Genomic DNA, 22,483 nt, shown 5'->3' on the forward strand with positions numbered 1-22,483 from the left:
GCCATAATGGGTTATTATTGGGAGTGAGTGTCAGGGACCGGTACTGACCTAAAACCTGGTAATCACATGGGGATGTTGTGTGTGCCTGAGACTCTAGGAAGCATTACTTTCAAGGGCTTAATCTCCTGAAGGAGGTTTACAGAGACTTACCCTGTCCACCTCCTCTCTGACCAACCGTTTAGATCAGCTAGTGTGTGGCTGACTGACTCTCTGGCTGGACGCACCGATAGCTAGTCCTGCTGCAACGTCAGCTATCCTTTAGTTTCTGCAATGGCCAGGATCGTTCCTTAGTGATTTCACCACATGAATTACAGCAGGGATCCACCTAAAGCTTTTGGAGTTTTCTTGTGAACCATCAAGAGGAAGTAGAGACATATTTCAAGCCAGGACAGGGTATTGAACAGGGACCTAAAGGGAATCAGGTGGGACCCACCAGTGGCTCTCGACCCACCAGTTTGGGAATCATTTGTTGACTGGATGTAAGGCAGGACCTTGGGCCTGCAGTCCTATCTCTTCTCTCGTCTCTTTCTTTTAGCCCGTGGAGTAACTCGGCCTCAGGATGGAGTGCATAAAGCACATTATAAAGAGCATGGTCTCTGTGAAGGTGTGGGCGTACATCAAGGACTACTGTAAACGCAACGGGCTGCTGACGCTCTCGGTCATCGCCGTGGTTTCTGGCTGTGTGCTCGGCTTCTCCCTCCGCAGTTTAAACCTCTCCACGCAGGTACGGAGGCGCACACACACACACACACACACACACACACACACACACACACACACACACACACACACACACACACAGCTACTGAGCCATGCAACAAGGTTTTGGTTCCAGTGGGCCTAAGGTCTGTAGCACTCAGGCATCCTAGAGAGAGATGTGTTAACACAGAGGGCATTGGGTCTTAGACAGGGGGATAGTGTTAACACAGAGGGCTTTGGGTCTTAGACAGGGGGATAGTGTTAACACAGAAGGCTTTGGGTCTTAGACAGGGTGATAGTGTTGACACAGAGGGCTTTGGGTCTTAGACAGGGGGATAGTGTAAACACAGAGGGCTTTGAGTCCATTGGGTCACCTTTACAAATGTCTCTGGTGCAATGGGCTTTAAATCAGAAGTACAGTAAACCACTGAGGGGTTGGTTGAGAGGTCTTACACTGGGATAGTGCAGACAGAGACCAAAGAGAGAGTGACCAGCAAGATACTTTGACACCACATAAAACCCCGACTCACAAAGCTTTTACCATATTGTTGACATGGGAAACTACTCTGACTGCAGATCGATAACTGCTGTATTGAATTCAGAACAGATGCAATGCATCAATATCAACTGAACCATTACCTCCCAAGTGGCGCAGTGGTCTAAGGCACTGCATCGCAGTGCTAGCTGTGCCACTAGAGATCCTGGTTCGAATCCAGGCTCTGCTGTAGCCGGCCGCAACCAGGAGACCAATGGGGTGGCGCACAATTTGTCTAGGGGAGGGAATGGGTAGAGCATTGCGTTTGCAACGCCAGGGTTGTGCGTTCGATTCCCACAGGGGGCCAGTATGAAGATTTTAAAAAATGATATTTGCTTGATAACTGTAAGTTGCTCTGGATAAGAGCGTCTGCTAAATGATGTAAATGTAAATAACCTGCACATCCCAGTTATGCAGTACTGATACACTTAGCTACAGAGGGGTTGGACTGCTCTACCTGGGTCAAGAGTAGCCATGGTAATCCAACCCTTGACATCTACTATTTTAATAGTGGATTAATGGGTCAGCAGCTTCTAATTTTCTGAAGCACTGTTGTAATCTGCATCAGCGCTAACTTCAACCTGTCAACAAATACACAGCATCAAGCTTAGCCCAATGGGAAAGCATGTCACTTGAGAACGATTGATTGATTTAACTTTATTAGTCATGTAAAAACTTAACAAAATGGACAACAAAAATATACATTGTAAAACATACTAGGTACCTTGAAGTGGACTTGTCTAAGCTGACCTGGTACAATGGAACCAATGGTGTAGTCCCTGAAGTGCAAATGTTGCCCACCTCATGTAATTGTAAGCATTTTACCTACTGTACGTATTTGCCCCAGGTCTGCCATGTACAACATGTCCCCTGACCCAGAGTGTTGTCTCCCCTCTCCAGGCTAAGATCTACTTCTCATTCCCTGGAGAACTGCTGATGAGGATGTTGAAGATGCTGATCCTGCCTCTCATCACATCCAGGTAACACATCATCACTACTGTCTGTTCCCCATGTCCCTACTGCTCTTCTCTCTGGTCTACACCAGAACCCATGCTACTTCAATAGAACGCTCTATACATTCTAATGGAATGAGATGCTAACCAAATACTTTATGAATTCTAATGGAATACAACACTAAATGAATACTCTAGGAATTCTAATGAAATAGAACACTAAATGACTTCTCTAGGAGTTCTAATGAAAGAGAATGCTAACCGAATGCTCTATGAATCCTAACTCCCTGGCCAGTCTGATGTCGGGGCTGTCAGCCATGGACACTAAGGCCAGTGGACGGCTGGGGGTCCTTACCATCACCTACTACCTGTGGACCACCTTCATCGCCGTCATCGTTGGCATCATCCTGGTGCTGGTCATCCACCCTGGTACGGGCACAGAGAAGGACGGGCACAGAGGAGGGTCAGGGCCCGTCATGACTTCTGCTGACGCTCTGCTGGACCTCATCAGGTACATATACAGTGCACACAAGCAAGCATTCCTACGCACACACACACGGACGCACGCAAACACGCACGCACAGACAAACGCGCACGTATGCACATACACATGGTGAAGTATCTTGACGGCCATATTTGAATAGCATGGCCAACAGACACATTGCCTGTATCAGGAGTTGACTGTAGCAGATTCCCAAGTTTCCTGTCTTTAGTCAGTCTAAGATATTTAGCACCCACCTGTTCATCCTTAACATCTCTCATGGGACGAGATTAAAGATTTCCACAAGACTCAGACAAAAGATTCGGACTGCTCTGCTAATACAGACGTTTGAAATAATACAATATTTTCTATCTGTATCTTCCTGTCGCGGTCTGTGTGGATTAACCCATCAATAGACCAGTCAACCAGTAAACCAGTAAACTCAGTGAACTCCAGTTTACCTCAGCTAAGTATAAACCATAAAGGTTGTGTTGGGCCGGGATTCAACAAAAGGCGCGTTGTGTACAAGCGCATTGCATTATGGACAATGCGCCATGTAAAGGCAATGTTCCTGACGTTGGTGGAGATCGCATTCTTGGTAAACGCTGTGGATGTCGGCTCAAGTGTAAATTACCTTTAAAATTCAAGAGCAATGGGCTTAACCACAATGCGCCTTTGATTGAATCCCCAACCTGGATTCAGAGCATTTCGTATTATTTTGTACGTACATCCGGGACACTCCATTTAATATGATATGTTACGTTTCGTATGGTATGTATTAATTTGTGAACGTATGATATGTTAGGAATTCTAGCTAGGTGCCTAATTTTTGCTAGCTGGGTAACGATAGCTAGGCTAGGGGTTAGGGGTTAAGGTTAGGGTTAAGATTAGGAGCTAGGTTAAAGGGTTAAGGTTAGGGTTAGGGTTAGGGTTAGGAGAAGGGTTAGCCTAAAGGGTTAAGGTTAGGGGAACGGTTAGCTAAATAGGTTAAGATTAGGAGAAGGATTAGCTAACATGCTAAGTAGTTGCAAAGTAGCTAAAAAGTAGTAAGTAATAAAAAGTAGCTAATTAGCTAAAGTTGTCCGTGATGAGATTTGAACTCGCAAACTTTGAGTTGGTAGACGGTCGTGTAATACCCACCCATCCACCCATTTCAACCACCCTACTTTCGTTTTTGCCGTAAATAACCATCTGTCTTATGTAACCATACCAAACATAACATATCATACTAATTTGAGTGTCCCGGATTTACATTTACTATGTTACGTCTAGTCTATGAGACCAGGCTGGAATGTCGGCCTAGGACCAGAAGGAAGGTAAAAGCAGGTATGTCACAAATCTGTTTACAAGACAACATTCAGGGAGGTTCCTATGATTAGAACCATTTAGCAAAGACCCTGCTAGCTAAATAGCCTGCTAATACTGACTCTTCAAGGAATCCAATCTTTTCTTGTTTGTTTTCTCTTCTGGATCATTAGCAGTGTTGTGGTTCTGTGTGGATTTACTCACCATTTTAAACCAGTAAACTAGTACAGAACCAGTGAACTCCAGTCCACCCCAATCCACCTAGTACAGCTAAATACAGCTACCTGGAAGCGTGTATTAAGTAGGGGTCTTTAGGTTGTAAATAGCATTTAAAACAACAACACCAGTACAAGGTCATTTAGCTCACGTGGCTTGAGGAATTTGTACCTTTGGGACGATTCTATTGGTTATATTGTTCATAAGCACCTCTGAAACAAGTCAACACCCCAGCGGACCATGTTAGTAATAGGCCTCATTAGGGGAGAGTGGGGTAATTTGAGCCATTTTTACATTCAGTATCACTTAGTCTAGGGAAATACAGTATTATTTCTAACAAAGAGATATATTTCAGGATGTATCCCTGGAAAAACATAGCTTTTCCCAAAATAAGTGGTCTCTTGGCACAACTTACCCCAGGTACAGTGCATTCGGAAAGTATTCAGACCCCTTCCGTTTTTCCACATTTTGTTACGTTGCAACCTTATTCTAAAATGGATTAAATTATTTTTTTCCCTCATCAATCTACACACAATACCCCATAATGACAAAGCGAAAACAGGTTTTTAGAAATGTACATAAGTATTCTGACCATTTGCTATGTGACTCGAAATTGAGCTCAGGTGCATCCTGTTTCCATTGATCATCCTTGAGATGTTTCTACAACTTGATTGGAGTCCACCTGTGGTAAATTCATTTGATTGGACATAATTTGGAAAGGCACACACATGTCTATATAAGGTCTCACAGTTGACAGTGTATGTCAGAGCAAAAACCAACCCATGAGGTCAAAGGAATTGTCCGTAGAGCTCCGAGACAGGATTGTGTCGAGGCACAGATCTAGGTAAGGGTACCAAAACATTTCTGCAGCATTGAAGGTCCCAAGAACACAGTGGCCTTCATCATTCTTAAATGGAAGAAGTTTGGAACCACCAAGACTCTCCCTAGAGCTGGCCTCCCGGCCAAACTGAGCAATCGGGGGTGAAGGGCCTTGGTCAGGGAGGTGACCAAGAATCCGATGGTCACTCTGGTAGAGCTCCAGAGTTCCTCTGTGGAGATGGGAGAACCTTCCAGAATGACAACCATCTCAGCAGCACACCACCAATCAGGCCTTTATGGTAGAGTGGCCAAACGGCAGCAACTCCTCAGTAAAAGACACATGACAACCCGCTTGGAGTTTGCCAAAAGACACCTAAAGGACCTCTGGTCTGATGAAACCAAGATTGAACTCTTTGGCCTGAACGCCAAGCGTCACATCTGGAGGAAACCTGGCACCATCCCTACGGCGAAGCATGGTGGTGGCAGCATCATGCTGTGGGGATGTTTTTCAGCGGCAGGGACTGGGAGACTAGACAGGATCGAAGGAAAGATGAACGGAACAAAGTATAGCGATCCTTGATAAAAACGTACTCCAGAGCGCTCAGGACCTCAGACTGGGGTGAAGTTTCACCTGCCAACAGGACAACGACCATAAGCACACAGCCAAGACAACGCAGTGACGCTCCCCATCCAACCTGATGGAGCTTGAGAGGATCTGCAGAGAAAAATGGGAGAAACTCCCCAAATACAGGTGTGCCAAGCTTGTAGCGTCATACCCAAGAAGACTCGAGGCTGTAATCGCTGCCAAAGGTGCTTCAACAAAGTACTGAGTAAAGGATCTGAATACTTGAATAATGTGGTCCTCTGTAGCTCAATTGGTAAAGCATGGTGCTTGTGACGCCACGGTAGTGGGTTCGATCCCCGGGAACACCCATACGTAAAAATGTATGCACACATCACTGTAAATGTGATATTTCAGTTTTAAAAAAAATTGAAATGTGCAAAAAAAATCTAAACCTGTTTTTGCTTTGTTATTGTGTGTAGATTGATGAGGGGAAAAAAACAATTTTATCCATTTTAGAATAAAACTGTAACGTAGTAACATAACAAAATGTGGAAAACGTCAAGGGGTCTGAATACTTTCTGAATGCACTGTATGGGGTAAGTTGAGCCGTGGGTAAGTTAAGCTGCCTACAAATTTCTCTACTGAATGAAATATTACCACTACCTTTTTAAAACCATGTCTATCTTTATTTCCCAAAAACAATTGAACACAATCACTTTTTAGTATTTTAATCATTTTAAGCATATTTTAACATAGACCAGGCCCTGTTGTTCAATCATATCCCAGCAATAATGCCTTGCATTACACCTGGGACGACAACACTTCAATTTGCTCAACTTGCCATGGTTCAACCATTGGCTCGACATACCCCAAGGCAAACATTTTGACTATATTAGCCCACACAGCTACAAGGATGCACTTTCATGCTAGGTTTAGGACCTCATATTGAAGCTTCTAGAGACCCCAACTGATGTATAGAACAATCTTTAAATTATCTACTTTGGTTTAGATACAAGCATCATGAAACCTCTAACACAATAAATTGATTTGATTTGGTTATAATCTGTTTTTTGGACCTAACTTGCTTACCACTTTTTCCATGTGGTTTCTTCCATCACAGACTCCATAAAATGATGACCTCTTCCTAAATATTTGGTCAAATTATTAATTTTGAAACAAGGGTGGCTCATTTTACCCCTTTGGCAGAATTTACTCCAGTGACAGCTAAGTCTCTATCTTCTCAGAACACACCGTGTCCTAAATGCTTTACCCAGAACACACTGCAGGGCCGCCGAGGACCGGCAGTGGCTTAGGCCCTCCGTGTGAAGAATCCTCCAAAGCCCAGAGGATTATGGGTATTTTTAGTGAAAGCTGTGTACGGGCGGGCGGATGTAGGCTGTTTGACTGTCAGTGGTGCTTTAGATCATTTGTCACACGTCTGATAGGCTTACTGGCCCTGTGGCAGTGGCTGTAACATTATCCTTTATGAATACACCAGGACTCCTAATGATGAGGACTCTTAACCACCAACACAGGCAACCAGCCTGGTGATATTACCACATTGTGACATAATTCTTACAACTTTATTATTTCGACATGGCTTTTGTTATGAGGAAGACTGCAGAACAGCTGAAACATACTCACGGTGCAGGAGAATATGAGACCAACTATGAAGAGAAGTCTTTTGGTCAACAACGACCCTAGTCAGAGCAACGACTTTGGCTTTTGGGAAATTGAACCTTTTGGTTACCTTGTGTCTATCTACAGGTTTTGTGGTTTGGTTGACAGCTTAAAGGGATACTTCTGGATTTTGGCAATGATGCCCTTTATCTACTTCCCTAGAGTCAGATGAACTTGTGGATACCATTTTTATGTCTATGTGTGCAGTATGAAGGAAATTAGAGGTTGTTTCACAAGCCAATGCTAACTAGCGTTAGCGCAATGACTGGAAGTCTATGGGTATATGCCAGCATGCTCTCTGTCCAGGGTCTTGTTAAGTCTTTCTGAGACAGAGGACCTCTTGGCTTCTGGCCTGACCAGGAGAAATTGACCCTACTCAGGATAAGACTGAGACGATGACAGAAAGCAGATACCCCAACCTTCTGACATCTTACATACTCATAGAGATTTCGCCCAAAAAATCGGAACAAATCAGATCTGACAATATGACATGACACATCATATAAACTGTTTTATTATCACCCCATTACTCAGGGAATAACTCCAATCATACATCCAATAATGTTGTAGATTTATGGTTAACATGTTATTCTACCTCTCTTTGACAGGAACATGATTCCCTCCAATCTGATAGAGGCAACTTTTCAACAGTACCGTACAGACCTGGTGCCCATTGTGGCCTCCAGTGTGGTAGAGTCCCAGGCTAACTACGTCTACGTGATGCCCGACCACAACAACCCTCAGCTGGGCCACCCTGTCTTCCTGGAGATCACCCCAGCTCCAGACATCAAGTACAAGATTGTCCCTGGCCACAGCTCTGGCATGAACGTACTAGGGATTGTCATATTCTCTGCTACTATGGGTGAGACACACACACACACACACACACACACACACACACACATAGTATGCATGAATGAACACACACAAATGACACACTGGATACACAAGTACACACACACACACCCTTCCAATCACCCCTGTTTCTGACCCTGTGTGTTTTCTCTGTGCAGGCCTGCTCCTGGGGAAGATGGGAGAGAGAGGTGCTCCACTGGTCAATGTGTGTCAGTGTGTCAACGAGTGTGTTATGAAGATCATCACTGCTGCCATGTGGTGAGTTGGTGAGACACACACAGCAAAGTCACTTGTCTGAACTCTCCTTCACATGTAAATGTCTGGTAATCCTGATCTGGCTAGATTGAGATTCATTTAGATTTAGATTAGAAGTGGACCTCACCAACACACACACACATCTTCCCCCCTCCTCTCTTCCCCTAGACCTTAGTCATTAGCTCAGTATAAGTCTGCATTTCAGGAGTGGCAGGTTATCAAGGTGAGCCAGGTCGACCCAAAGCTGCTTTAGTTCTTAGAAAGCCCAAAACACAGGGGGCATGACAACGCCTAGTGGACAGAGACATGATCACAACAAGGGCCCAGTCCGCACATTGCTTGCTCGCCTAATTTATTTTCAGGTATTTATCATTTATTTATCTATTTCCAGGTATTTCCCATTCGGGATTGTGTTCCTGGTAGCGGGGAAGATCCTGGACATGCATGACCCCGCCCACCTGGGAGAGAAGCTGGGGATGTACTTCATCACAGTGTTAGCCGGCCTGTTTGTCCACGGACTCATCCTGCTGCCGCTCTTCTACTTTATAATCACACGCAAAAACCCCTTCACCTACATCAGAGGCCTGCTACAGGCTCTGGTCATCGCCCTGGCAACCTCCTCCAGTTCCGCCACCCTGCCCATCACCATGAAGTGTCTGTTGGAGAACTGTGGAGTGGACAGACAGATTGCCAGGTTTGTCCTTCCAGTGGGAGCCACCATCAACATGGACGGGACAGCCCTCTACGAGGCCGTGGCAGCCATTTTTATCGCGCAGGTCAACGAGTACGAACTAGACTTTGGTCAGCTGGTCACCATCAGGTGAGGACTGTCTACACAAGCACTCACTCTGTCTCTCACATACGCATACACACCCTTAGTTACTTTCTGTCACTGCAACCACACACACACACACACACACACACACACACACACACACACTCTGACCCTGCTCTTGTCTCTTCAGTATCACAGCAACAGCAGCCAGTATCGGGGCTGCTGGGATTCCGCAGGCAGGTCTGGTTACCATGGTGATCGTCTTGACCTCCGTGGGGCTGCCGCCCGCTGACATCACACTGATCGTGGCCATTGACTGGGTCCTGTAAGTGTCTGACCGTGAGAGTGTTTGTGGACTGAGTCCTGTGAGCATCTGACAGAAACGCACTATAGATACTTTAAACAGTAAATATAAGTTCCCTCTGTTGGTTGTGTCTGGCAGGGATCGTTTCCGTACCATGATCAATGTGTTGGGAGACGCCCTGGCTGCAGGCATCATGTGTCACCTCTGTAAGAAGGACTTTGAGAGGAGGGAGTCAACCTCTAACTCCGGCCGGGTAACAACGATATACCACCTTTACACTGACCCCCGCCCTAACCCCTCTACAATACAACTATATACCGCCTTTACACTGACCCCCGCCCTAACCCCTCTACAATACAACTATATACCGCCTTTACACTGACCCCCGCCCTAACCCCTCTACAATACAACTATATACCACCTTTACACTGACCCCCGCCCTAACCCCTCTACAATACAACTATATACCACCTTTACACTGACCCCCGCCCTAACCCCTCTACAATACAACTATATACCACCTTTACACTGACCCCCGCCCTAACCCCTCTACAATACAACTATATACCGCCTTTACACTGACCCCCGCCCTAACCCCTCTACAATACAACTATATACCACCTTTACTCTGACCCCAGCCCTAACCCCTCTACAATACAACTATATACCACCTTTACACTGACCCCAGCCCTAACCCCTCTACAATACAACTATATACCACCTTTACACTGAACCAAGCCCTAACCCCTCTACAATACAACTATATACCACCTTTACACTGACCCCAGCCCTAACCCCTCTACAATACAACTATATACCACCTTTACACTGACCCCCGCCCTAACCCCTCTACAATACAACTATATACCACCTTTACACTGACCCCAGCCCTAACCCCTCTACAATACAACTATATACCACCTTTACACTGACCCCCGCCCTAACCCCTCTACAATACAACTATATACCACCTTTACTCTGACCCCAGCCCTAACCCCTCTACAATACAACTATATACCACCTTTACACTGACCCCGGCCCTAACCCCTCTACAATACAACTATATACCACCTTTACACTGACCCCCGCCCTAACCCCTCTACAATACAACTATATACCGCCTTTACACTGACCCCCGCCCTAACCCCTCTACAATACAACTATATACCACCTTTACACTGACCCCCGCCCTAACCCCTCTACAATACAACTATATACCACCTTTACACTGACCCCCGCCCTAACCTCTCTACAATACAACTATATACCACCTTTACACTGACCCCAGCCCTAACCCCTCTACAATACAACTATATACCACCTTTACACTGACCCCCGCCCTAACCCCTCTACAATACAACTATATACCACCTTTACACTGACCCCCGCCCTAACCCCTCTACAATACAACTATATACCACCTTTACACTGACCCAAGCCCTAACCCCTCTACAATACAACTATATACCGCCTTTACATTGACCCCCGCCCTAACCCCTCTACAATACAACTATATACCACCTTTACACTGACCCCAGCCCTAACCCCTCTACAATACAACTATATACCACCTTTACACTGACCCCAGCCCTAATCCCTCTACAATACAACTATATACCACCTTTACACTGACCCCCGCCCTAACCCCTCTACAATACAACTATATACCACCTTTATACTGACCCCAGCCCTAACCCCTCTACAATACAACTATATACCACCTTTACACTGACCCCAGCCCTAATCTCTCTACAATACAACTATATACCACCTTTACACTGACCCAAGCCCTAACCCCTCTACAATACAACTATATACCGCCTTTACATTGACCCCCGCCCTAACCCCTCTACAATACAACTATATACCACCTTTACACTGACCCCAGCCCTAACCCCTCTACAATACAACTATATACCACCTTTACACTGACCCCAGCCCTAATCCCTCTACAATACAACTATATACCGCCTTTACACTGACCCCAGCCCTAACCCCTCTACAATACAACTATATACCGCCTTTACACTGACCCCAGCCCTAACCCCTCTACAATACAACTATATAATACCAGGTTTTCGTGTGTTTGAATCTGCTCTTTGGCTAACTGTGTGCTCTCTCTCTGTGTGTGTTATGTGTGTGTTTTGTGTATGTGTTTTGTGCAGAGGGACACACTGATCTCCTTCGGTGGCCAGAGTGTCCAGAGTTGTGCCCTGTCCGAGGCTCCTCTCATGGACTATGCCCATCGCTGTGACTATGTCTACGAGGTGGAAGGTGACTGTGTCACAGAGAGATCTGGCCCTACCTACAACCTGTGTCAGGTTTAGGAGAAACCTGTTCCCTGTTACAACCTGTGACCTGTGTTACAAAGAAACCGGTCCCCGGCTGCAACCTATATCTCAGAGAAACCGGTCCTCTTCTACATGCAGTGTCACAGACAAATCCGTCCCCTGCAACAACCTGCGTCACAGACAAACCTGGTGTTTGGTCTGAGACACTTTCACTAGACAGACAGCAGGGAGCACTGCCCGCCTTCAACACAGAGACCATTCTATTTATAGTAATATACATACAGTTGACTCCTGATATCAATGGCTATGGACTGGGGAATTACAATGGGACTGTGAAACAACCCTGCACTGAAACATAGTTTGCACTTTTCTAATGTGCATTTATCCAATGTTGTCTAGTGGATCAGTTGGTTGGAGCAGGATGTTCTCACACCACAAATGGTTTTGGGGTTGATTCCCACATGTGCAGTAAGTCGCTTTGGTTAGTGTCTGGTAAATGTTCAACTTTTTACTGTCTGATGATCACACCTGTGCCATGATGAGGAAGCAGGTTTTCCTAATCATTTTGTGACTGGATTTCTAGGCTACTGTAACCTACCAGGGACTTATATGTCCACCAAGGTGCATGTTATGTCAGTCAGTTTTCCATCTTTAGTTAAATTCCGCTCAGGACGCCATTTTGGTGTCGCAGTGTACTGCAGCACAGCGCACTTTTTAGGCAACCAGATGGCATTATGGACACCATTTTGGTTTTATGTACTAGTGACTGTAAAGATAGATGACAAGCACTTTCAGAGGTTTTTTAAACCTTGTTTGGTGTCAGAATGGTTGTGGATACCTTCATGAAGTTACGATATTCTAGGGCAAGGGTATTCAACTCTTACCCTATGGTCCGGAGCCAGCTGGTTTTCTGTTCTACCTGATAATTAATTGCACACACCAGTCCCTGATTAGAGGGGAACAATGAAAAAATGCAGTGGAACTGGCTTCCAGGTCCAGATTTGAGTTTGAGGGTTCTAGAGATATATAACAGTAGTTTAACACACAACTGTGAGTGTGAATATTGATTATTTAGTAATAGTTTAAAAAAAGATGGTTTAAACTTAAATGTTGTCAGTTTAAAGGAGTTGCCTTAAAATGTTCTCAATAACCGCTCACCGTTGCTGAGAATGTTGCAACCATGAAAGTGTTGAAATTGATGACTTTATACTGAAAATCAGTTTTAATATACAGTCAGTGACTAGGGGTAAACCCTCTCATCTCTACCTCTGTCAACTGAATTATAACAAATACAGAATGGATAACTGATATTTCAATGTCTTATTGGTAGATTTACAGTAGATTTCACTGCAATCTACATCTTTGAACACCTAGGATCTTGAAGAAACTCCTCAAAATGTTTTTTATACAAATGAAAATTATTTGTGTACATGCAAGATAGTTGTCTTGTACATTGTTATTTTCTAATAAAATTTGAAGTGTAATGATTTGAGCATAACTTTTTAACCCACCCTCTCTCACAGTACACACATTAAGCCAAAAAGATAATCCTGCTCAGCTTTATAAAGCTTTCAGATATTTTATTCAAGGTAATTGTGTGTTAGACAGGTTCTGAACAGCCTTCATTCAAAACCAAACAGAGGAAATCAAAATGAATCCATTAAAAAAGTCAAAAGGAACACTCCAACACGAAAAATTTACAAACATGTAAAACTACATACAACACATCAAATAAATTACATATTTGTGCCTCCACTGCTGTTGCCACATTCTCCCATCTCTCCCACATAAATTAAGGCTAAAAATAGAGGTTAATCATAATCATGTAGTTATTCCAGTAAACCCACTAGCATTTCAACATACTAGCACTCTGAGAAGCTAGTAAATCAAGGACTGTTTAGTACAACTCAATAGAAAATTAATATCAAAAGGATGAGAACAAAATAAGTGAACCACTCCCTCTAGTGCTGTTTCTGGTTCAGAATAACCACTCCCTTTAGTGCCGTTTCTGGGTCAGAATAATTCTCTAGTCCTGTTTCTGGTTCAGAATAACCACTCCCTCTAGTGCTGTTTCTGGTTCAGAATAACCACTCCCTCTAGTGCTGTTTCTGGTTCAGAATAACCCCTCCCTCTAGTGCCATTTCTGGTTCAAAATAACCACTCCCTCTAGTGCTGTTTCTGGTTCAGAATAACCACTCTCTCTTGTCCCGTTTCTGGTTCAGAATAACCACTCCCTCTAGTCCCGTTTCTAGTTCAGATTAACCACTCTCTTGCGCCGTTTATGGTTCAGAATAACCAATTCCTCTAGTACCGTTTCTGGTCCAGAATTTTAAAAAATACCTTCCACATATTGCACTCTGTTCAGGACTGCTCCATGAGAACAAACATCTAGATATTTCGATTTTCTTCTCCTTAAAATCACATTTTCAATAGTGACTAGCCTGAGGCCTAGAGAGGATATTCCTGTGACAGGAGCGGGTGGAAACTAGTAAGGCTTTGCAGATCAGATAGATAGAAGACAGATCACAATACATTTAGAAGAGATAATTAAAAAGTCTGGTTTCTAAGCTGTTTCCAGAACACAGATGAAACCTACCCCTGGACATAAGATCATGCTCAATGGAGAATCTCTAGTGAAAGTCCAGGAGACAAGCCCCTAATTTTCTAAAACAAGTGTCACCCATTATGGTATAGGTTAGGATTGTGTGAGGGTAAACTAATCCTAGATCTGCAGCAGCAGGAAACTATCTAGCGCCAGTTCTCTGATCCTGTGTTGTGGTCAGTTATTTTATCTCCAAACAGACTACAGTACTACACTCTCAAACCTACATAGAATAAAGGCCTTTGTGATGAAAAGTGCACAAACAAGTTATGTTAACAAAAACAGATGTAGGAATATTCTCGATGTCAAACCAACCGCCAGTCTTCTTCCCGATCAGAGTCAGAGTTCTCTGATTTTCAGTCTAAAAACGTCACTTAAGTACAACTGGGTTTAGCATATTTTATTTTTTTCAAGCTTTTAGGTTATTGCACATTTCTAAAATGGCAGACGGTTTCTCAGGATGACTGTGTTTGTTGGCTGCAAGGCAGACGTGATCAAAGGGTCATAAGTGACTCAAACTGCCTCCTGCAGTACCTGTATTAGAACAGACTATTCCTCATCAGTAACTCGTAGTTCCTATTAACATGAAACAAGACCATTTCAGTACCTTAACTGTAGGACTCCCATCTTTGAAACCCTGAAAGCCCTCTGCCTCATGTTTCACACAACCATTTGAATGAAAATAAGGCCAACGTCTGAGGTGTTTTACACTGGAGACTGCATCCTCCTGCCCTTCAGACTATCTTAGAGAGTCTAGCTAACCCTTAAGTTGACCATTCAAACATCCTGTAATATCGCCATGGGAGTGGGGTGTGTAGCGTCATACTGTAGTATCATCATATTAGCAGTCTGGTGTCTGTAGCTTCCCTCAGCTTCCACAATCCTAACAGAAAACCCCAAACCAAAGCTGAAGAAATAAAAGAAACAAACCAAAAACATTGAGTCAAACCTAAATAAAATTTAATGATTGCATATTCAAAGTAAAACAATCAAAACAAAGGACGAAAAACAAAACCAAAGCAACAAAAATATATACCAACAAAAATAAATCACAAAGGCCATCAATTCTTATTTAGCCCCGAGATGAGCGTTACAAAAAACGCTCTTCAACTCTCCGATCAGTAATCTACGCTTCGACAAAAATGTTTTGTTAGTTTCTCTCAGAAAGAAAATTCAAGAAAAACATCAAAGATATTAAAGAGAAAACCTTTTTTTTATACAAAAACAGCAAACTGGATGAGAGAGAGAGCAGTGTTGCGCCTCTGTGTTAGATTCAGCCTTAGTACCGGTTGTTCAGATGTCCAAACTATTACTGGTGGGGGAAAATAAGTCATAACGGTAAGCATCTGCCCACTCACTGTATAAATCAGGGTCCGTATTCACAAAGCCTCTCAGGGGACTGAATGCTGATCTAGGAGCAGCTCCTTCCTGTCCATATAAATCGTACTTATTAATGATCGATAAGACCAAACTGATCCTAGATCAGCATGTGAATATGGGCCCTGGGGCAGTTAGATCATATCCTTCCATTTCTTTGGTCCTTCTTAAAACACTTTCCTACTTTAAAATCTCCAGACCTTTTTACATGGCCTCTCAGAGAAACAACTTTTAAAAGACCCCCAAAACGGGACACACACGCTGCTATGTAAATGGTACCATCCAGTACCTAACTTACTGTGTATAAAACGGATTCTGCAAGGTGAACGAAGACCAATGTATGGTTTACGTCAAAACGGCTGACTATCGCTCTGACATTATATAATGAGGATTTAAAAAGTGCTTTTCTTTTAGAATGGTTGGAGACAGTGGATGGGTTGACAGGGTGTGCGGGTGGTAACTTAAGGCATCTATTTCTACACTGGAACCAGCTTCTAAGACACAGCATGCTTTCTTCTACAGTGGATCCTAGATGTATGAATGTAGTGCATCCTTCTCCAAGTCCCTACCGTGGTTCTACCACTCATATGGCACATAGTGACAATAGTTTAGTCTCACAGAAAAACAATCTACTCTTAAATTGTGAAATTGGTCACCATATCAGGATAGAGGCCCCACAAACATTTAGAACTACATTTGGAGCATCCCAAAGCATGAGTAAAAAAAACAAGAGAAATATCAAACTCAGCCTAGACTCTCTGTTAGACTAGTACAAAGATGCAGAGTGAGAATGGGCTTAGTGAGATAACGCTATAAAAACAAGTTTGTTTTGTCAAACTGAGGCAATTTACACCTCTACCCTCCATATTAGAAGCCTGGCGTGAGGTTTCTCGCCTCCCTCTCCCTCTATCCACCCCACTCTCTCTCTCTCTCTACTTGTGGCCTTTGCTGGTCTTGAACGACACCTGTAGGATCTTGTCCCCGAGGCGGTAACCGTTGAGGCTGCCGATCGCCATGGCGGCCTCCTCGTAGTTCGTCATGGTAACAAAGCCGAAGCCTTTGCACTTGTTGGTGTTGAAGTCGCGGATGACCTTGACGTTGGTGACGGCTCCGAAGGGGCCAAACATCTGCCACAGGATGCCCTCGTCAGCGTCCTGGCCCAGGTTGTAGATGAAGATGCACCAGCCAGAGGTGGCATTCCCTGGCACGCTCACCCCAGACATACCGCTCATATGGTCCACAGACATTGGAGAAAACCTGGGGGAAGACAGAGGGGGCTAGGGTTACCACTCTGTCTCTCTTCACTGATGTTGTCCACACTCATTTTAGAGAACCTGAGAGGGGACAAAGATTCCAGTGTGTGTTACCTGAATCTCTGAGCCTGGTGGTGAACTGGCCCTCCAAAGCGTCGTCCCTGGTTGTGGTAGAGCTGAGATATGAGCTGAGTGTTCTTGGCCTGGTTGGGGCTGGCAGCAAACTTCACTGTGATTGGCTCAGCGGATCCGGGGGGCTTCTGTCCGTTCAGGTCTTTGATGGCGTCCTCTGCCTCCGCTCGCTTGTCAAACCGAATGAACGCCACCCCACGAGACAGGCCTGGGAGAATAAATAAACAGGATAGGTTCAGCTGAGAGACAGACGAACACACTGAGGCCTGGTTCTAAAGTGTGTGTGTGTGTGTTCCTACCCGAGGCCTGGTCAACCAGCACACGGGAGTTGATGATGCGTCCGTAGCGAGCAAACATGTCCTCCACGTCTTTCTGGGTCATGGTCTTGGGCAGGCCACTTATGTACAGGTTGGCATCTTTAATGGTGTCAGAGCTCGGCCGCGCATACGAGACCTAACACCAGAGGGCAGCACAGAGCACATTAAACACCACTGACAATACCCGCAGTAGTACCCACTTATTACATACAACCCTGAATTATATCTTGCCAGAAATGAGAAATTACTTTCAAATAAAAAGTAGATGTTGGAAGGTTGTTTGAATTGAATTATGTTTGTGTATTATTATGCAATCCTGGTAAATTCATGTTTTGTAGTTGTCCTAGCTGTTCTATGGTTTGCTTTTGATAGAGCCTTCATGAGTAATATCTCCAAAACCAGAACATGAAATAGTGATAAGGTGCATTGAATGACCACTGTGGCTTTTACGTAGAAAAAACCATTCCCTGAGTGAGCTGTGATGGGCAATATAGAAGTAGTACCTCCCGAGTGTTCAAAATTAAGTAAACAACAATTATAGTAACAAAAATCAACGTAGGGAAAAACATGCTCAGGAGTGAAAAGAAATGTCATACCAAACCAAATAAAAAGTTCTAAACTTAAATGAACTTAAAAAATTCAAACTGAAGTAGTGGTGCTGAATAAATAAATAAAAATAAAGTTTAGTCTTCAATAAAGTTGAAAATACGGTTACATTTCTCTACTCCATCCGTCAGAAGCGGGGCCAGTGGGCTATCAGATGTTGTCTTGTCCTGTCTAATATAGACCCATAGTAACGCCGATTCCCAAATCCAACCCTTGGCACTACATGCCCATCTGAAACGACTGGGTTGGTATTAGCGAAAATGTCAAAGAGCCTATCAAAAGAGCAAAGAAAGGCTAACATAAGACCATATTGCTAACACCCACGCAATCCTTTCAGATCCATAGCAGGGCCTAGGAGGAAGTGTCTAGGGGTGGATTTGACGTGCCGCCTCAGTAGAGAAGGGCTAGTTTAATGACATGACATGGTTGGGTTGACACAGAACTGTAGGAACACCTTATTGCACGTTACCTTGATAGTTTTAGACTGTAGCCTTAGTCCATTCAGAGTATTGATAGCTCTTTCTGCATCGCTAGGGGTAAGATAGTTAACAAATCCGTACCCTAAACTGTGGCCTAGAGAAAAAAAAAGGAAAACAATAAAAGAAAATAAAAAAACGTTGTATAGTTTCAAAAAAATCGGCACACTGGTCAAATAAATGATTAAACAAAACAAATCTACACAATGCATGCTAGTCGTAAAACACGTGACAAAGAAATAGGCTTCGACCAAACTGGACTGTTTTCCTGGAATAAGGAAAGCCGAGCCCCTCACGGACAGACAGAGAGCATGGGTAAATATCTACACCAACAGCTTTATACAAAATACAACAACTATTTGGAAAACCTCAAAATGTCAAGTTTAGGAGGACAAATGTTCAAATTGCAGCGAGACATAGTCCTAGGCCTAAACAGAACATATTACATAAAGCTATTTGCATAGATACTACAAACATCTCACCACAAAGTTACTAGTGAGAATGTCAAAGCTGTGTCTCATCAGCAGTTCTCATACACCTACAAGAGGCAGACAGGGCAGGATACCAGTTAGTCTACACACTGACTGGCTGGCTAGGACAAACATTCTTATGGAGGTGTCCTTCGTAATATTTCAACACTTATGGGGGTCCCCACGGTTTGTTAAGGGTGTGTCTAGCACCCTGGGGTACACCTGAGTCATGTTCAGTAGGACGCAACATAGCAAAATGTTCACTGAACACACCCCTGTAAATGTGAGCCCTACACGCAGCAGACCAACTCCTCCATTCATTCTACTCCAAGGTCAGAGGTCACACACCTGTAGTGCATTGTGGGACAAGGTGTTCCGTACCTGCCACTTTGTCCCGTATGAGCTTGGCAGACTCCACCTCGCCAATGCTGCTGAAGAGGCTGCGTAGCTCATCCTGACTCATGCTCTGGGGAAGGTAGTTGACTATCAGGTTAGTCTTGGCATCCGTCACCTCATCTCCTCCTCCCATGTGATCCTCGTAGCCGTTGGACATGTCATACACCTCCTGGGGAAGGGGACACAGTTAAGGAAGAGAAAAACAGGCATTCGGAAGTAGGCCAGCATGGCTGAAACGTCAATGGTATGCAGACCAATCAGAAAAGGAACACAATAACATAACATTTTTACATGCAACATTGTAAACATTGCATCCTAATCTACAGAGCCTGATTATGTTTATTATTATTATTATCATCAACTTATTGGCTGGCAGCAGTGACTGTAGCACCTCTTACCCACAAGTTAATCACCTGCAGTACTTTCACAGCCAGACCCAACTCTCAGCTACTCTCTACATACTCGTCTGACCACGCATTATACCAAGACAACCCCCTGACACTGCTCTGGGATTAGAGGTTGAGACCACAAACGTCACAGAACATTGAGATTATTATGTTGTGTAGAATGGAGAAACTCCCCGTCAGCCCCTCCACATTTCATTTCTGCAGCGTTCTAAACACTTCATCCCACTGACCAAGCCTTGTTGCTGTGGTCTGACAGAGGTCTAAACAAGGGGTAACCAACCATTCCTCCTGGAGAGCTACTGGGTGTGCAGGCTTTTGCTCAAGCCCTGCTCTGAGGCTTTGATTAGTAGAATCAGCCATCATGGGTGTTAGAACAAGCCTTGTGGGCAAATGCCTGCTTACCCAGCAGGGGTCACGCTAACGCAAAATTCTGTGTTTTTCACGCAGAAAATAAAAAAACATAAGAATATCTTACCGCGTTTTGTAAAAGCAAATCTAAAATGCTTATTGTAATTTCTGCTTCCGTTGCACTTCAATGTAAAACTCATAGTAGGACATAGTAGGATTTTTTTATGGTCTGCGTTTTGAAAATGCAGATTTCTGAACCCTGTCCAGTGGGAAGAGGGTTAGCTAGCAGCTACCACTGTTCTGAACATTGCATCCCCTTGACCAGGCCTCCGTGCTGTGTTCTGACAGAGCTCCATTCATTTAGATGGGCTATCTGATTGGGTATTCCTGTGGGGTAAGACGGTTAGCCACCCAGCAGGCCTTTGGATGAATGAAACTCCTGTATTTCACTAGTAAACATGATGACCAATACCGATGGTCTGACTATGAGGATCATTTCAATGTCTTTTTCTCTGTTTCAGAACACTAATAAATATTTATACCAGTATGTTAATAAGCGTAGGTACTCAAACACTTCCTCTTATGATGCTTGTGTATAGAGTGATATTGAAAGCCCAGTGTTGTTTATCAATACATTCGAAAACCATGGGCCAACGCATAACATATTAATACACTCCGATTAAATAGCTAGCTAGCAATTACTTTAGGACTGATCTTCCTCTAATGGGAAAAGTCATACTCACTTTTAGGTACCTGATGTGGCCTCTTCGAACAGCCATGAAGACCCCTCACTGCTCCCAAAGCTGGAGGAGGTATCACAAACAAAATAATGTATTTGGGGCAAACAAAAAAATAATAGGGGTGAGGAGGGGGCAGGGTTTGTTTTCAAACAAAATGAATAATGAGTTTAACAAAAACGAAACGGTAAATTGAGCCTCCCCCTTCTGACGCACCTGTGAAGAAGAGCAGAGCATTATTTTGTTAGCCCCCGAGTAGCTAGCTATCTTACGACCACTAAGCTATTACGACTGTTGCATGTTTAACTAGCAACCAGCGTTTCAGTTGACTGGAACATTCAAACCAGTACTGTATACAGTAGCTAGCTAGCAAGTTAGCGAACTAACTTATTAACCAAATTTAGCTATCTGTACTGTAGCTAGATTTGGCCTGTTTGTTGTAGCTAACGTTACGCCTCATCGAACACTACTGTAGACAAACAATAGTTAAACTTAAAACCATAACGTTAGTTACTAGTTTGTGTGAGCTAGCCAGTATCTAGCGAGCTATATAACGTTAAATACCTAGTGGCTAGTTATCTAGCACTTTGGTGTAAACACTTTGGTTGCTTACTAGCTGGCTAGTTACGATCTTTACCGCGCAGTAATACTAGTTAGTAGCAGCTAGTTTTCTAACTGCAAAAGGAAGAAAAAAAACATTTGCTGACGCATATTAAATGGACTTGGCCCTGGGGAAACGTTTGTTATCCAGCTAACTTGCCGCTAAATAGCGAACACATTGTTACAGGAAATAGTTACCTAACGTTAGCTAACTAGGCCACATGCCCACCGTTCCCTTATTTTCGCGAGCTTGTGTTGAATGCTGTCCCTCTCTCGCACCTAAAACCCCGACACCCTGTTCAGGGCCTTGCTAGCTACAGTTAGCCACCTAGCTAGATTAGCCAAATTGGCTAAAATGTGCTCAAATTTCATTCTATCTGTGGTTAGCTAGCAGACACTGGTGGGCCTCCAAAACCGCATGGGTGGCATTCGACTTTGTTGTAGCAGAGCGAAATGGTAAATAAACAACTGGATTACTACGAATATAGCTAACTTACCAGCTTTTCGTTGTTGGTGCTTTCGCTGTTCTTGTCAGAAGCCTTTCGTTCCGTTTTTTTTTTTGCTAGCTAACGATAGCTGACAGCTCCTTCTCGCAGGCACCAAAACCAAGGGAGGACCGCTGACGAAAACAGTTCCACGCCCACCTCTGCAGATTATTTGTTACTGCCCTTGCCAATTACAGATGTGGTTACATAGCTGGGTGATTCTGCAACTACGGGCACTTTATGTCCTCGGGTCAATTTTGGGGATTTTATTTAAAAATATATTTGCATTCTTTATTTGTTATGTTCACAGTACAATCACCCCAGATTGTTTTAACACCTCTCTATCAAGTATTTTAGCCACTTTTCAGATGTATTTTATACCTCAATTTCACTGTTTTGCCCTTGTCCCTGACCGACTTTTGAGCTTCTACTATGTTTTTCTATGCGAAAACATGATATAATCTGTAATTATAATGTTATCTACTAGAGAAAGAGTCAATTAAATAAAATCTATATAAATATTTATTGTGAGTATGCCCTTTCT

At 43.8% G+C, this 22,483-nt stretch overlaps 2 protein-coding genes across 5 annotated transcripts; one reads left to right on the forward strand and one right to left on the reverse strand.

Moving 5' to 3' along the window:
* Window positions 1-589: 589 nt before the first annotated feature.
* LOC311120662 (excitatory amino acid transporter 5-like) lies at window positions 590-11,769 on the forward strand (the record flags this gene model as incomplete). Its single annotated transcript, XM_084195246.1, has 9 exons — window positions 590-724; window positions 2,135-2,214; window positions 2,483-2,698; window positions 7,862-8,115; window positions 8,267-8,366; window positions 8,755-9,183; window positions 9,329-9,463; window positions 9,581-9,695; window positions 11,608-11,769. The coding sequence occupies 9 exons, from the start codon at window positions 590-592 to the stop codon at window positions 11,767-11,769; spliced, it is 1,626 nt and encodes a 541-aa protein (XP_084051372.1).
* A 3,504-nt stretch (window positions 11,770-15,273) lies between these two features.
* On the reverse strand, window positions 15,274-22,064 carry LOC311120677 (ELAV-like protein 1). 4 transcript variants are annotated; one of them, XM_084195251.1, is made up of 7 exons: window positions 21,952-22,064; window positions 20,861-21,070; window positions 19,315-19,531; window positions 18,490-18,593; window positions 17,397-17,550; window positions 17,080-17,305; window positions 15,274-16,969 (listed from the first exon to the last, which is right to left on the reverse strand). In XM_084195251.1, exons 2-7 carry the CDS (start codon window positions 20,894-20,896, stop codon window positions 16,645-16,647), a joined length of 1,062 nt encoding a protein of 353 aa, XP_084051377.1. In that variant the 5' UTR covers window positions 20,897-21,070; window positions 21,952-22,064; the 3' UTR covers window positions 15,274-16,644. The 4 variants fall into 4 exon arrangements, with proteins under 4 accessions (XP_084051377.1, XP_084051379.1, XP_084051380.1 ...); XM_084195253.1 differs by having other exon boundaries at window positions 19,348-19,531; window positions 21,952-22,061; XM_084195254.1 differs by having other exon boundaries at window positions 19,348-19,531; window positions 20,861-20,920; window positions 21,952-22,059.
* Between the last annotated feature and the right edge of the window lie 419 nt (window positions 22,065-22,483).

The sequence above is a fragment of the Coregonus lavaretus genome (genome assembly GCF_964263955.1).
Source record: "Coregonus lavaretus genome assembly, contig: HAP1_SCAFFOLD_579, whole genome shotgun sequence".
NCBI lineage: Eukaryota > Metazoa > Chordata > Actinopteri > Salmoniformes > Salmonidae > Coregonus > Coregonus lavaretus.

Excerpts from the sequence above, each read along its gene's own strand:
- LOC311120677 (XM_084195251.1), bottom strand. The coding sequence starts at position 20,896 with ATGGCTGTTCGAAGAGGCCACATCAGGTACCTAAAA. Across the intron at positions 19,532-20,860 it reads GCCACATCAGGTACCTAAAA|GAGGTGTATGACATGTCCAA; the intron begins GTGAGTATGACT and ends CCCCTTCCCCAG. Across the intron at positions 16,970-17,079 it reads CACCAGGCTCAGAGATTCAG|GTTTTCTCCAATGTCTGTGG; the intron begins GTAACACACACT and ends GTCTTCCCCCAG.